Source organism: Nematostella vectensis, chromosome 10 (genome assembly GCF_932526225.1).
Source record: "Nematostella vectensis chromosome 10, jaNemVect1.1, whole genome shotgun sequence".
NCBI classification, from domain to species: Eukaryota; Metazoa; Cnidaria; class Anthozoa; order Actiniaria; family Edwardsiidae; genus Nematostella; species Nematostella vectensis.
In genome coordinates, this window is record NC_064043.1 from 9,781,619 (window position 1) to 9,794,666 (window position 13,048).

Genomic DNA, 13,048 nt, shown 5'->3' on the forward strand with positions numbered 1-13,048 from the left:
CACAACGCTGGAAATGTTTTTTTTTTTAAATTGGCACCTCTAATAATATTAATTCCATTAATATGATTTCGTTTTTATCACGCGTTTTGTCGTATTTGCTCATTAGAATTAGAATTAATCAGAAAACAGTACACTTCCTTCGATACTGTATGTTGGTTCTTCTCTGGGTAGGGATATAAGGAAAAGTGAGTTCGCAAATTTTCCAAGATTCACTTGAAATTTTTAAAATCTGTTTAGGCGTAAAATTAACAAATAATAAAGAAAGAAGGAAAACGTTTACCTGACAAAATTTTCCACTACATGGCCTTTATTCAACAAAGGGTCGAATGAAATAGTTACAAATTTAAAAGTAAAATGTGCAAACGCTATGTACAAAAAATACTTGAAATACTATATACAAAAGTCTAAGACTATTTATTTCAAATGTGGTTTCACAATTAAGAGGCAAAGACGACCACGGACCGAGTGGTCTTTGGCTTGTTTAGAAATTCATTCCATCCGTTTGCTGCCGCATACCTAACGCGCTTTTTAACAGGCTTTTTAACATAGCGGCTGACGAGCTCACTTTTGGGAAGACGAGGTTTTCATGTCAGGCAGCTCTTCTAAGCTGCTGCTGCTGCTGCTACTATCTTTTCAGCGGACTTCATTGCTATGTCCCTGACATACAAAAGAGTTAGTTTGTTCAGTGCCTTTAACACTAGATAAGCTTAAGATAAATTATTCTCTTAGTAAGAGGCTTAATGTCCAGTTCACCAGTTAACATACTGGATCCACCACTGTATGCAGGCGTTATTTCCAGCTATGTATATGCTATGTATACTTTTAAACATTGTTGGACGTTGGAAACGGAAATCTTGGTGATAGGTGCTCATCATGATTCTGTGAAGTACTTGTTATCTGAGCGCTCTCATAATAAAAGAAGGCCTCTCCCGCCGCCATTTTATGCTCCCGCTTAATGGCGGGTCACACAAAACATCCATTTCCATCGGCTAAGTCAAGCGAGTTAGATAACCAAGATATTTTCAATGAAATATCGTAAATAACTTCATTCGTAGATTGTTATTTTAAAGTTTCCTTTCGCATAAACAGCTGCATTTTCAATTAAACAATAACAAAGACGTGAGTGATCGACATTCCTTAAAGGTGTCTTGATTTGCCTTGATTTGCTTATTGCGGGCTCCTTCTGTCTTATGTTAGCTTTCCTCAATTGAGCGCTTCGTTTTCCTGAGGTGATTGCATGTGATTTATTGGAATCACTGAGGGATTTGTCTTAGACTCGTCTAAATTAAACCTGTTTTACTCGTTTTGCTGTGTGGAATAGAGGGTGTATCTTCCATGTCATTGCATGTGCTTTATTGCAATTACTGCAGGTTGTCTTCTGGCTTGCTTCTCTCTAGAATCAAGGGCGTATCTTCGAGGTGATCGCATGTTACTTATTGCGATAATTGCGGGTCTTCCAAAGACACTATCTTGAGATGCTTGTGCACGCTCTCTTTTTGTAGAACTCTGGTTCCTGTCACTTCTATGGTCCATGTCTTGACCTTGCGGCATCTTACTAATTGTACAGTTTCTAACTGGGAAACACTGTCGTATTAGCTTGTACAACTGCCTTCTAAAGTCCGGCATTCGAAGTGAATAAAGGACAAAGTTAATGAATGAGTTCGCGTAAAGGAGGGGGACGAAATAATCGATGATTGGACTACTTTCCATTTCAATCCAAATAAAGTGTATAAGGATTGCAGAAAACGGCAAATAACAGAGAAGAGATGCCACAGTGACAAGAAACAGCGTCACCGCCAGTTTAGTATTACTGACATTTTGCCTTCCATTACTGAAATTCCTTTTGAACTTTACTCTGATCCAAATTGCCAGATAACAAGACATTATTACTGCGAGGGACGAAATCACAAAGATAAGTGCAATCATACCCTGAATGATCTTTCCATTCGATTCAAAGATAAATCCAATGTAAGCGCCTAATGGGGCGACCCATGCGAGAGCAATGGAACAAAGGTAAGGCCTTCTTCCCAACTGGCGATGTCTGTAAGGCGCTAGGATTGCATACGCTCTCTCGACTGCGATGACGGTAAACGTGAACAATGAACACATAGCCGAGACAATGTTTATCCTGCGAAACATGTTTAGAACGTTATCCTTTTTATCCCCTCCAAAATCATAACCTCCAATGATGATTAATGTCAGTCCAACAAGTAGATCTGCCACTGTCAGGTTGACGAGAAGGTAGGTCGACTTGTTCACGCGAAAAGTCTTGCTCAGAAAAACAAGGAGTGCCAGAGAGTTCACGAAGGTTATCACGATACCTTCGGGCAATCTCATCTTGGTTAAAACCGATAATGTGTCCGAAGAAGATTCATTGTTGTAATAAGCCATAATACCTTTGTGTGTTGTAGTTATGTTAGGGGCGCTCAAATGATTTTCCAGCTCGAGTAGTTGCCACTTCTTGTTCTTATCTTTCTTTGAACTGGGTTTATTTATTACGTAACATTTTAAGCTAAAGTCCAAGTAATCACACCTGTCAAAGACTCGTGACAACCTCAATTCATTGTTTGCCCGTTATTAGGATTTCGGCTTTCAAAGTTGAGTATTCTAACCTTCCTTTTAAAGCCGTATTGTCACCATTTTACTTCCGGTGGATTACGTTAACAAACTCCGATGATTAACGGAAAACGCGAAAAATATTTCAAAATTGTGAAAGCAGTGTGTATATTGGATGTGACTGATAATAGAATGATAATGTCTCTTAACGGCGGTTTTAACAACCTTTTTTTTCTGATACCTGTGATAAACTTTGAATTTTAATGTTGAAGGAATATTATGTTAAAATAATGTTTTTGTTGGGGGGGGGGGGGGCTATGTTCTGATTGCAAATAAATTTCAAGTATATTACATTTTATTGAGTTGAGTGGAAGCTGAATAAATAAATAAATAACACCCTAAAGACTCGACAGCCGATCTTTTTTTAATTAAAATATGACTTCTTCATAACTAATAGGAAATAGGTTGAGTCTTACGTTCGACATTATTAACCAATTAGTTACCTGTACAATCACGATAGAGACAATGTTTCTAAAGTTTTTTATTGGAAAGAATTTATTAGTAGTAAACCAATGATGCCTGTGTTTTTTCATTCTTTTTGTATTGCTACAAATGAATTAATTGTAAATGGCGCTTTTTCAAATATTTTCGAGTTTTGCATCTTTTTCATTTAAAAGACTAAATGATGCGACAAATCAAGTAAAAGAAAATTGATTAATTTAATGGGACGATATGCGCTTTTTGTTTACGAAGTTTTTTTTTAAAAAAAGAATCTCCCAAACGGTACATCATCATCATCGCTACAGAAAGAAGTTTAGCTTATGATGATGTCCGCCATGGGTTAATGGGCTATTGAGTTGTTAGAGGTCTTTATACCAGACTTGCGTGAATCCCTTATTCCTTGGAAGGATACGTTAGATGGTGTCCGGGTCTCAAGTCCAACGGTCCAGGGGCTCGTTTCTCAAAACACCCGAGAATTCTCGGGCCCGAAAAAGATTTATTCCTCAAATTTGAAAAGCTGGCTAGTTTCTATAAAGGTTATGGTATCTAAATGTGTTGAAATATCTTCAAACATCGTATTTTACCATGTAAAGCATGATTCCCTTTATAGATTTATAGGTTTTGATCTTTCCCGATTTTATCGGGCCCGAAATTCACATGGCTTAAATATTTAGAAAGTTCTCTGGACCTTGCAGATTCGGGTAACTATCTGGCTTCAGCAAAACTTCGAAAATAGCCCTATTGAGCGAAATTATTTGGAATATGAACCAAGAGGAAGTTCAAACTGTTCTAAAACATGAAAGCGGTTCTCCAAAAGAAAAACATGCGAAATTTTGAGCAAAAATGCAAAATAAAGTTTTCGGGCCCGAGAATTCTCGGGAGTTTCGAGAAACGGGCGCCAGGCCTGATTCTGGGTCCGGCAGCTTGTGAGTTGCAAGAGGTCTTTATACCAAACTTGCGCGAATCCCTTATTCCTTGGAAGGATACGTTAGGTGGTGTCCGGGTCTCAAGTCCAACGACCCAGGCCTGATTTTGGGTCCGGCAGCTTGTGAGTTGCAAGAGGTCTTTATACCAAACTTGCGTAAATCCCTTATTCCTTGGAAGGATACGTTAGAAGGGTGTCCGGGTCTCAAGACTCGGAAGGCCAAACTGGATGGTGTCCGGGTCTCGCCACACCATGAATAACCAGGTTCAGTCATTAAAGTTCGTTAAAATGGTAAACTTCTGAAATATATTATTGTTGTAGTAGACCCTTCGTGTCAAACAAAAAATTGAAAATGAAGTCTTGCGAAATAAACGTCCCCAAAAAACGAAATGTTCACGTTTCGAAACTGTTCATCTTATAAGGTTATCATGCTAAAATAGCGTTAAGGTAAATTATAATAAAACTTCTTTTTGTTGTAGCTGATGTGTCGTCTGAAAGGACCTCCCTAAGCAGTCCTTCTAACAGCCCCAGCACAGCTACAGGCAGTTTGGCTACAGCCTCAGACAGCACAGTGACAACAAGTTACACCACATCATCAGACCCCATCTCGACTGGAGGTAACTCTACATCTCCATCAGACCTTGCTGACCGAGTCGGTGCAGATACCTTGACTGCCCTAGGGCGAGCTAACACTGCCAGGATTATGATAGACAGTCTGCAGCTTCACCACCAAGACACGGATGAAGACAGAGGGAAGATGAAGCCAAGGTAAGGCTGCCTCCTTTCCATCCCTGGGTTCTCCCTGTCCGTCCCTGGGCACTTCCTGTCCGGCCCTGGGCACTTCCTGTCCATCCCTGGGCACCTCCTGTCCGTCCCTGGGCACCTCCTGTCCGTCCCTGGGCACCTCCTGTCCGTCCCTGGGCACCTCCTGTCCGTCCCTGGGCACTTCTTGTCCGGTTCTGGGCACTTCCTGTCCATCCCTGGGCACCTCCTATCCGTCCCTGGGCACCTCCTGTACGTCCCTGGGCACCTCGGATCCGTCCCTGGGCACCTCCTGTCAGTTCCTGGGCACTTCCTGTCCGTCCCTGGGCACTTCCTGTCCGTTTCTGGGCACCTCCTGTCCGTCCCTGGGCACTTCCTGTCCGGCCCTGGGCACTTCCTGTCCATCCCTGGGCACCTCCTGTCCGTCCCTGGGCACCTCCTGTCCGTCCCTGGGCACCTCCTGTCCGTCCCTGGGCACCTCCTGTCCGTCCCTGGGCACTTCTTGTCCGGTTCTGGGCACTTCCTGTCCATCCCTGGGCACCTCCTATCCGTCCCTGGGCACCTCCTGTACGTCCCTGGGCACCTCGGATCCGTCCCTGGGCACCTCCTGTCAGTTCCTGGGCACTTCCTGTCCATCCCTGGGCACCTCCTGTCCGTTTCTGGGCACCTCCTGTCCGTCCCTGGGCACCTCCTATCAGTTCCTGGGCACCTCCTGTCCGTCCCTGGGCACTTCCTGTCAGTGCCTGGACACTTCTTGTCCATCCCTGGGCACTTCCTGTCCATCCCTGGGCACTTCCTAGTGCCTGGACACTTCCTGTCCTTCCCTGGGCACTTCCTGTCCATCCCTGGGTTCTCCCTGTCCATCCCTGGGCACTTCCTGTCCGTCCCTGGGCACCTCCTGTCAGTTTCTGGGCACCTCCTGTCCATCCCTGGGCACCTCCTGTCCTTCCCTGGGCACCTCCTTTCCATCACTGGGCACCTCCTGTCCATCCCTGGGCACCTCCTGTCCGTCCCTGGGCACCTCCTGTCAGTTCCTGGGCACCTCCTGTCCATCCCTGGGCACCTCCTGTCAGTTCCTGGGCACCTCCTGTCCATCCCTGGGCACCTCCTGTCAGTTCCTGGGCACCTCCTGTCCATCCCTGGGCACCTCCTGTCCGTCCCTGGGCACCTCCTGTCCGTCCCTGGGCACCTCCTGTCCGTCCCTGGGCACCTCCTGTCCATCCCTGGGCACCTCCTGTCCGTCCCTGGGCACCTCCTGTCCGTCCCTGGGCACTTCCTTTCCATCACTGGGCACCTCCTGTCCATCCCTGAGCACCTCCTGTCCATCCCTTGGCACCTCCTGTCCGTCCCTGGGCAGCTCCTGTCCATCACTGGGCACCTCCTGTCCATCCTAGGGCACCTCCTGTCCGTCCCTGGGCACCTCCTGTCAGTTCCTGGGCACCTCCTGTCCGTCCCTGGGCACCTCCTGTCCATCACTGGGCACCTCCTGTCCATCACTGGGCACCTCGTGTCCGTCCCTGGGCACCTCGTGTCCGTCCCTGGGCACCTCCTTTCCATCCCTGGGCACCTCCTGTCCGTCCCTGGGCACTTCCTGTCCATCCCTGGGCACTTCTTGTCCGTCCCTGGGCACCTCCTGTCCGTCCCTGGGCACTTCCTGTCAGTCCCTGGACACTTCCTGTCCGTCCCTGGGCACTATCTGTCCGTCCCTCCTGCCAACCCCATTCATCAGTCGGCTTTTGTATTTGTCTTTCTTTCTGACTCTCTGTTCGATAACTATCCTATCTACTCATGCCTGTGTGTCTGTTTATCCATCCTATCTACCCTTGTTTTTTTTTAGTACCTTTTTGGTAGAGTACAGCTTTCCTGCAGTGTCATCTAAAAAGGAGCACGGAAAAGAAGTTTTCTTGGCTAGTGAGATAACAAGGATTGCATCCAAGAAGATAGAGAATAGCGGTTAGTATTGTAGCGATTGTTAGATTGTTAGGATCATTTATTTTAACATTGTGTTTTGTTTTTACTCCATAGCTGTGTCTTTCGCCCATCGTTCAGTTTTTCCAGTATTTTTCAACGCGTCGATCGTGGATAGATGGTTGTCTTTAGCTCTGACGTTTAGAGTCTTCAGAAGAGATTCTGGCCAACGACAGGTATGTATTTTAATACAATAAAAGTTTTTGAACCGGAGCAAGGGCATGCATAATATGGACTCCCTATTAAGGTATTCCCTAATTATGTATGCAATTCTTCTGATGATAATGCTTGGACTGCTGTGTCATTTTTCCTATGTTGATCTTGTGCGCAAAGCATATGTGCAATTCAAAATATTGTTTTATTTCTACCAGCTAACCATACATTTCTGTGGTTTCCACCTGACCCCTCTATAGACAAATGGCAAAAGTACAGAATAAAGTAGACCCTATTTAAGGCCTCTTCAATTTAAAGATGATTTACGTGTTTGTCACTGATCTTTTTTAACTTTATAGCCGGCTGAGATTGGGTTTGGAGTGCTTCCACTGAAAACAGTTCTTCAATCGCGAAATCTGAGTCATACATCAGATGTGCTTATCAAAGGAGACTTTATTGATCAAGAAAAGAATCGCTTGTTCAGTGAGCCTGTTGCTACCCTCAAGGTAAGCCCATATCCAGCAACAGTTCATAATTATGACACCTGTATGTTGTGGTGGAGAAGCTGTTCTGTCAACAGTTCATATTTATGACACCTATAAGTAGTGGTGGTGAAGGTGTTCTGTCAACAGTTCATAGTTATGACACCTATATGTAGTGGTAAAGAAAGTGTTCTGTCAACAGTTCATAGTTATGACACCTATATGTAGTGGTAAAGAAAGTGTTCTGTCAACAGTTCATAGTTATGACACCTATATGTAGTGGTGGAGAAGGTGTTCTGTCAACAGTTCATATTTATGACACCTATATGTTGTGGTGGAGGTGTTCTGTCAACAGTTCATAGTTATGACACCTATATGTAGTGGTGGAGAAGGTGTTCTGTCAACAGTTCATAGTTATGACACCTATATGTAGTGGTGGAGAAGCTGTTCTGTCAACAGTTCATAGTTATGACACCTATATGTAGTGGTGGAGAAGGTGTTCTGTCAACAGTTCATAGTTATGACACCTATGTGTAGTGGTGGACAAGCTGTTCTGTCAACAGTTCATAGTTATGACACCTATATGTAGTGGTGGAGAAGGTGTTCTGTCAACAGTTCATAGTTATGACACCTATATGTAGTGGTGGAGAAGCTGTTCTGTAAACAGTTCATATTTATGACACCTATATGTTGTGGTGGAGAAGCTGTTCTGTCAACAGTTCATATTTATGACACCTATATGTAGTGGTGGAGAAGCTGTTCTGTCAACAGTTCATAGTTATGACACCTATATGTAGTGGTGGAGAAGGTGTTCTGTCAACAGTTCATAGTTATGACACCTAAATGTAGTGGTGGAGAAGGTGGTCTGTCAACAGTTCATAGTTATGACACCTATATGTAGTGGTGGAGAAGGTGTTTTGTCAACAGTTCATAATTATGACACCTGTATGTAGTGGTGGAGAAGCTTCTCTGTCAACAGTCCGTAATTATGGCACCTATATGTTGTGTTACATAAGGTGCTTTGTCGACAGGTCATAACAATAAGCCAATATTTATTACTGGAGAAGGTGGTCAGTCAACAATCCATGATTATGACACTTAAAAGGATTAAGCTAGTTTTGATAATGCTGTTGACGCTCACATTGCTGATGACGGCAAGATGACGGCGCCGGTAACAATGTTTGCCTTCACCCTGTATTGTTATTGCTAAGAAACAAACCGAACCCGAATATTACCCTCTTTCATTATAATAATTACTGCATTGCTAATTCAATGTCATGTTGATTGACTTTTTAGGTTAAGGTAGAGCTTGGAGTGGATGGAAAAGAATTGAGCATACTCCCTACTAATGTATCGATACGTACGCCATCCATACAATCTGTGTCCGCGATTTCCAAACCAGTTGTGTTGACGGAGTCCTCTAGCCACAACCCCCAAGTGGTAACAAAACCACCACTCCCTAGAGGGTAAGAATAGTAATATAATGCCACGCGCTCTAATACTGTGGCCACCAATCATCCAAGCAGCGTGTGCGAATCGCACATTAGCTTCATAGCTAGGAGGATTCCTTCGTTCTCTGATGCGCATTCAAGCATTTATTTGCCTCTCTAGCTGGCTCGTGTCAGTCAGATGATAGTGCTTCTCTCGCATCCTCATTGGTTTTATATGGCTTACTTGACAAAACTTTCAAGGTGATCACGCTAGCGCGCGTCGAAAGACTTCCATCGTTCGACCGAAGCTAAACTATACATAAACACATAAACAAAAGTACTACCATGATAAGCATCGATGTCTATTTGTTCTTACACAAGTATTGTTAATAACATTACAGTCGTAATCCTGAATACTTAACGCTGTCCTGTGTCAAAATCAGATTTCAGAGTATTTAACGAACACTTCCCCTCAGATAATCCGATGACATGAATCGCCCTTTTGTAGGCCGTCACCACATGTCCGTGAGCTTCATCAAGTGGACCCCATTACCTCGGAGATGTTCACCTTGCATTCCTTGCTATGGATACCCGAGGGAAAGGATATCCTTCAAGACCTTCACGACTCCCCCCTAAGCAGGCCAAGCCCTTATTTGGTATGCCGAATGTTCTGGTGTGACGACGTCACCAAGTCTGCGGTCACGTGGACCACGAGCAATCCTCGATTTGGCTTCAAGCAGGTGAGCATGGTAGCTCATAAGTAAAAAGAAAGACTTGCAGGCAACTTGTTAAACAACTAGGTGGTCTGCTAAACATTAAAATGCTTAAACACAGGGTTGGATTTGTAGGAATTTGAATGTTGTACGTTGATTTCTTCAGTACAACATACAACTTCGTATGATATATTCTTAAGCTGGTATGCAACCCTCTCCATATTGGTATTTTATTGTACAACAGTCCTTAAAGAAACTCTATTGCCAAGACTCGGGATGTCACGCTAATTTCACTTGCTCTTCTATGAAACGGACAGAAGTATTGAACACTTTTGGTGCCGTGTCATTCTTGTGTTTTGGCGGGTAGAACAAATGCCCCAAATGTAACACCTTACCTCATAAACCATTATCTACTGCGCTTGAGATCAAACTAATCAAGCACCCCACATTGCGACACCACATAAACCTTTATCCACTGCGCTGCACCCAAACAGCTACTCACATTTGAACCACTTTCCTGCCCATTCCCTTCTCCTTATATTATAATTTCCTTTCGCATGAATGCTATTATAACGTTTAAACAATAAGCTTTTTTTAAATTATTTTCACAGTTTTTTTTTCTCTTTTAGGTTGCCCCAGTTCTGCTTACCCCAACACTCCTTCAACGTGCGTGCAACAACTTCATAGTCGTCGAAGTTTGGAATAAACGCGTCCCCCAGACAGACCAGGTACAATATCAAAGTATAAGGCCTGTTACTCTACTCCAAAAAGTATTTTATTCTTCTTGATTATGCTATGTCATATTATTGTTTCTATTTTTCGTTGTAGTTGATCGGCATTATCAAGGTGTCTGTTCATCAGCTTTATCTGTCCTTCAGGGACCCTAAGATCACCAAAACGCTCCTTAAATCCAAGGTATCGTTCGTGCAGATATCCCCTTGCCACCCCCTTGCTGCATTACTAGAGGGTTCTAGCACCGACGACGGCGGCGGTTTCGACGTAAGACGCGAGAAAAGTACCTTCACCCTAAACGCTCAATTCTAAGTTTCTACAAAACAAGAGTTCATATTCCAAAGAAAGACTAGAACCTTCAATTTCTTCTTTAGCTAGACCGTGACACGTGGTGTTTTACGTCGTGGTTCGGTGGAAAACGGTTTAAATGTAACAGACAGAGCGCATTCCCACGTGTTGGTTTTGGATTTTCTATTATTTTTTGCCGCCGTCGTCCCCTTTGTCGTCGCCTCTACTAGAACGCCCTACTTTGTCTATCATGTACTGACTGTACTGTCCACTGATTGTACTGACGAACTGATAAATCAGGGAGATGAGTTTTATGCTGAACTCTTCTTCGTCAGACTTTTTAATTGTTCCGACGAAGGACTTATGCTCGAAACATCAGCGGAATCACTGTTCCTGGAGAGGCGTAAACATATAACTTCAACCTTTTGTTGTCTTATCTCCCTTGTTCCACGAAGCCTCCGCAGAGCACCTATTTTCCGAAACAGCCACCCCTCTCTAAGAGAATTATTATTTTTACCATGCTTGGCTGTGGTCTGTCCAGTTAAACAATGCTTTTTATCGTTTGCCCGGTAGTTCCCTGTGGTATGTGTTGACGAGTGGTGCGACATTACCAACCCCTTCACTGGTGCTTCACACGGAAAACTCAAAGTGCTGTTGGCAGTAGGCGCGGATGAACAGGTAACTAGAATTACAACATAAGTATCCCTGCTTGCAGGAACTTGATAATGTTTTGTCATAGAAAACGCGAGCCAAGTGCTCCTCGCTTTCTCGCTCAATCCAATATGGAAGTCACGATAAATACACTATGTATCGCAGCTTCTTCCGCCATATTGGCGAGTAGGCAAAACACCTGGGTAATACAGTGATTCAGTTTGTAATGGACGTCAGGTAATTATTGCTATATTTGTAAGAACGAAGTATAAATGAAACATTCTAAATTATAAGTAAAAAAGAAAGTCGCCAACGATGCACCTATTCTAACCCTTGTTTGATGACATTCTGTAGATCTCCTCTTTATTAGTGATAAGAGGCGTTGTTGAGAAGCCAAGCCCACAGGAAAAGCCATTGCATCACTTGGATAATAAGAGGTAAGAGATTGTCAGATAGCGTGAATATCTTTCTGTAATAAGGAACCTAAGGTGTTTTTCTTTGTTTTTACTCTTTTGTTTCTTCAAAATGTTGCCCTAAATTAAATGGAGGTAAATAGAACATTAATGATAGTATGTGTCATGTAAGGTGTATGGTTGTCTTCTAGTGACCAAAACGATGCCAAGAAGACTTCCCACGACTCTTCATTAGTCGGTAATGGTTTCAAAACTTTTGTTTTACCAAGAGTAGAACTGACAGAATTGCCTAAAACCAAACTGTAGTTTGTCCCTGAACACAGCAGCAGTCGGTTCTTGTTGTTATATTAGCCAAATCACAATAACCCGAAGTAGTTTTATTATTAAAACTGGAAGTTTTACGTTTTCCTTTTTTGTGATGTTTTTTCCCAAAGCAAATAAAAGAAGACGTATCTGTACCGTAACACAGTCTTATGAAACCTGCCAGCTATGCGGTAGCGTTTAACGCAAAATCAATTCACTGCAGTTCGCCGTCCTTCGTCCAGAAACGTGTTTGCTTTGAACGTTCTCTAATCTAGACTTACAAACGTCCCAGGCCCCCTTTTTGCCGCCTAAAAGAAAAGCCTAAACCCTTCCAACTCAGCAGTGCCTGTCATATACTAGGCATAGCACATATGCCCCCAATTGTCTGCTTTCCATAAACAGGTCTTGCCAGTCCTGTGGTTTTTGTTTGTTTTGGCCAACGTAGGCTGACTTTGAACAAAGTAAAAAAAACCTACATATTCATCATCAGCTTCCATGTTAAACGGTGCCTCACAGCCGTAGCGCTTAAACCCAATTGTCTTATCAAGCTTACCAAGCATACCTGTGTTGTTTTTTCTGGCATGTAGAGCACCAGTTTGAGGTTGTCGTCGAGGACATTCGGGGCCTGTCAGTGTTCAGAAGCACAGTGTGGGGCGAGACGGACTGCTTTGTGCAGTATCACTTCCCTCACCAGACACCCACCAACGACGCACTGGAAGAAGGTATGATCAATTCCCAAACCAGACACGCAGCAACGATGCACAGGACAAAGGCAATAACACTTCCCTCATCAGACACGCAGCGACGACGTACTGGATGAAGGTAAGAACACTTTCCTCACCAGACAGGCAGCAACGACGTACTGGACGAAGGTAAGAACACCTTTCTCACCAGACACGCAGCGACGACGTACAGGACGAAGGTAAGAACACTTTCCTTATCAGACACGCAGCGACGAAGGACTGGACGAAGGTAAGAACACTTTCCTCATCAGACACGCAGCAAAGACATACAGGACGAAGGTATGAACAGACGCAGGAACGACGCAGAACACAACCCTTACCAAACACCTATGACGAAGTAAAGGATTAAAGTAAGAACAGGCCACTTGGACACGTTTCTGAACGGTCCAACGTTCCATAGCTAAGTAATCAGCAGACTGACCTGAGAG

General features: G+C 43.7%; 1 protein-coding gene across 3 annotated transcripts in view; it reads left to right on the forward strand.

The window, feature by feature from the left end:
- The window catches only part of LOC5519289 (C2 domain-containing protein 3), a 42,395-nt gene that overhangs the window by 5,645 nt on the left and 23,702 nt on the right, over positions 1-13,048 (forward strand). For all 3 annotated transcript variants that reach the window (XM_048733234.1, XM_048733235.1, XM_048733236.1), the window contains exons 11-22: positions 4,462-4,750; positions 6,582-6,697; positions 6,770-6,888; positions 7,225-7,371; positions 8,644-8,813; positions 9,286-9,517; positions 10,120-10,218; positions 10,319-10,405; positions 11,084-11,188; positions 11,516-11,598; positions 11,766-11,812; positions 12,465-12,599. In XM_048733234.1, the coding sequence (XP_048589191.1) occupies positions 4,462-4,750; positions 6,582-6,697; positions 6,770-6,888; positions 7,225-7,371; positions 8,644-8,813; positions 9,286-9,517; positions 10,120-10,218; positions 10,319-10,405; positions 11,084-11,188; positions 11,516-11,598; positions 11,766-11,812; positions 12,465-12,599 (1,629 nt within the window). The remainder of the gene's footprint in view (positions 1-4,461; positions 4,751-6,581; positions 6,698-6,769; positions 6,889-7,224; positions 7,372-8,643; positions 8,814-9,285; positions 9,518-10,119; positions 10,219-10,318; positions 10,406-11,083; positions 11,189-11,515; positions 11,599-11,765; positions 11,813-12,464; positions 12,600-13,048) is intronic.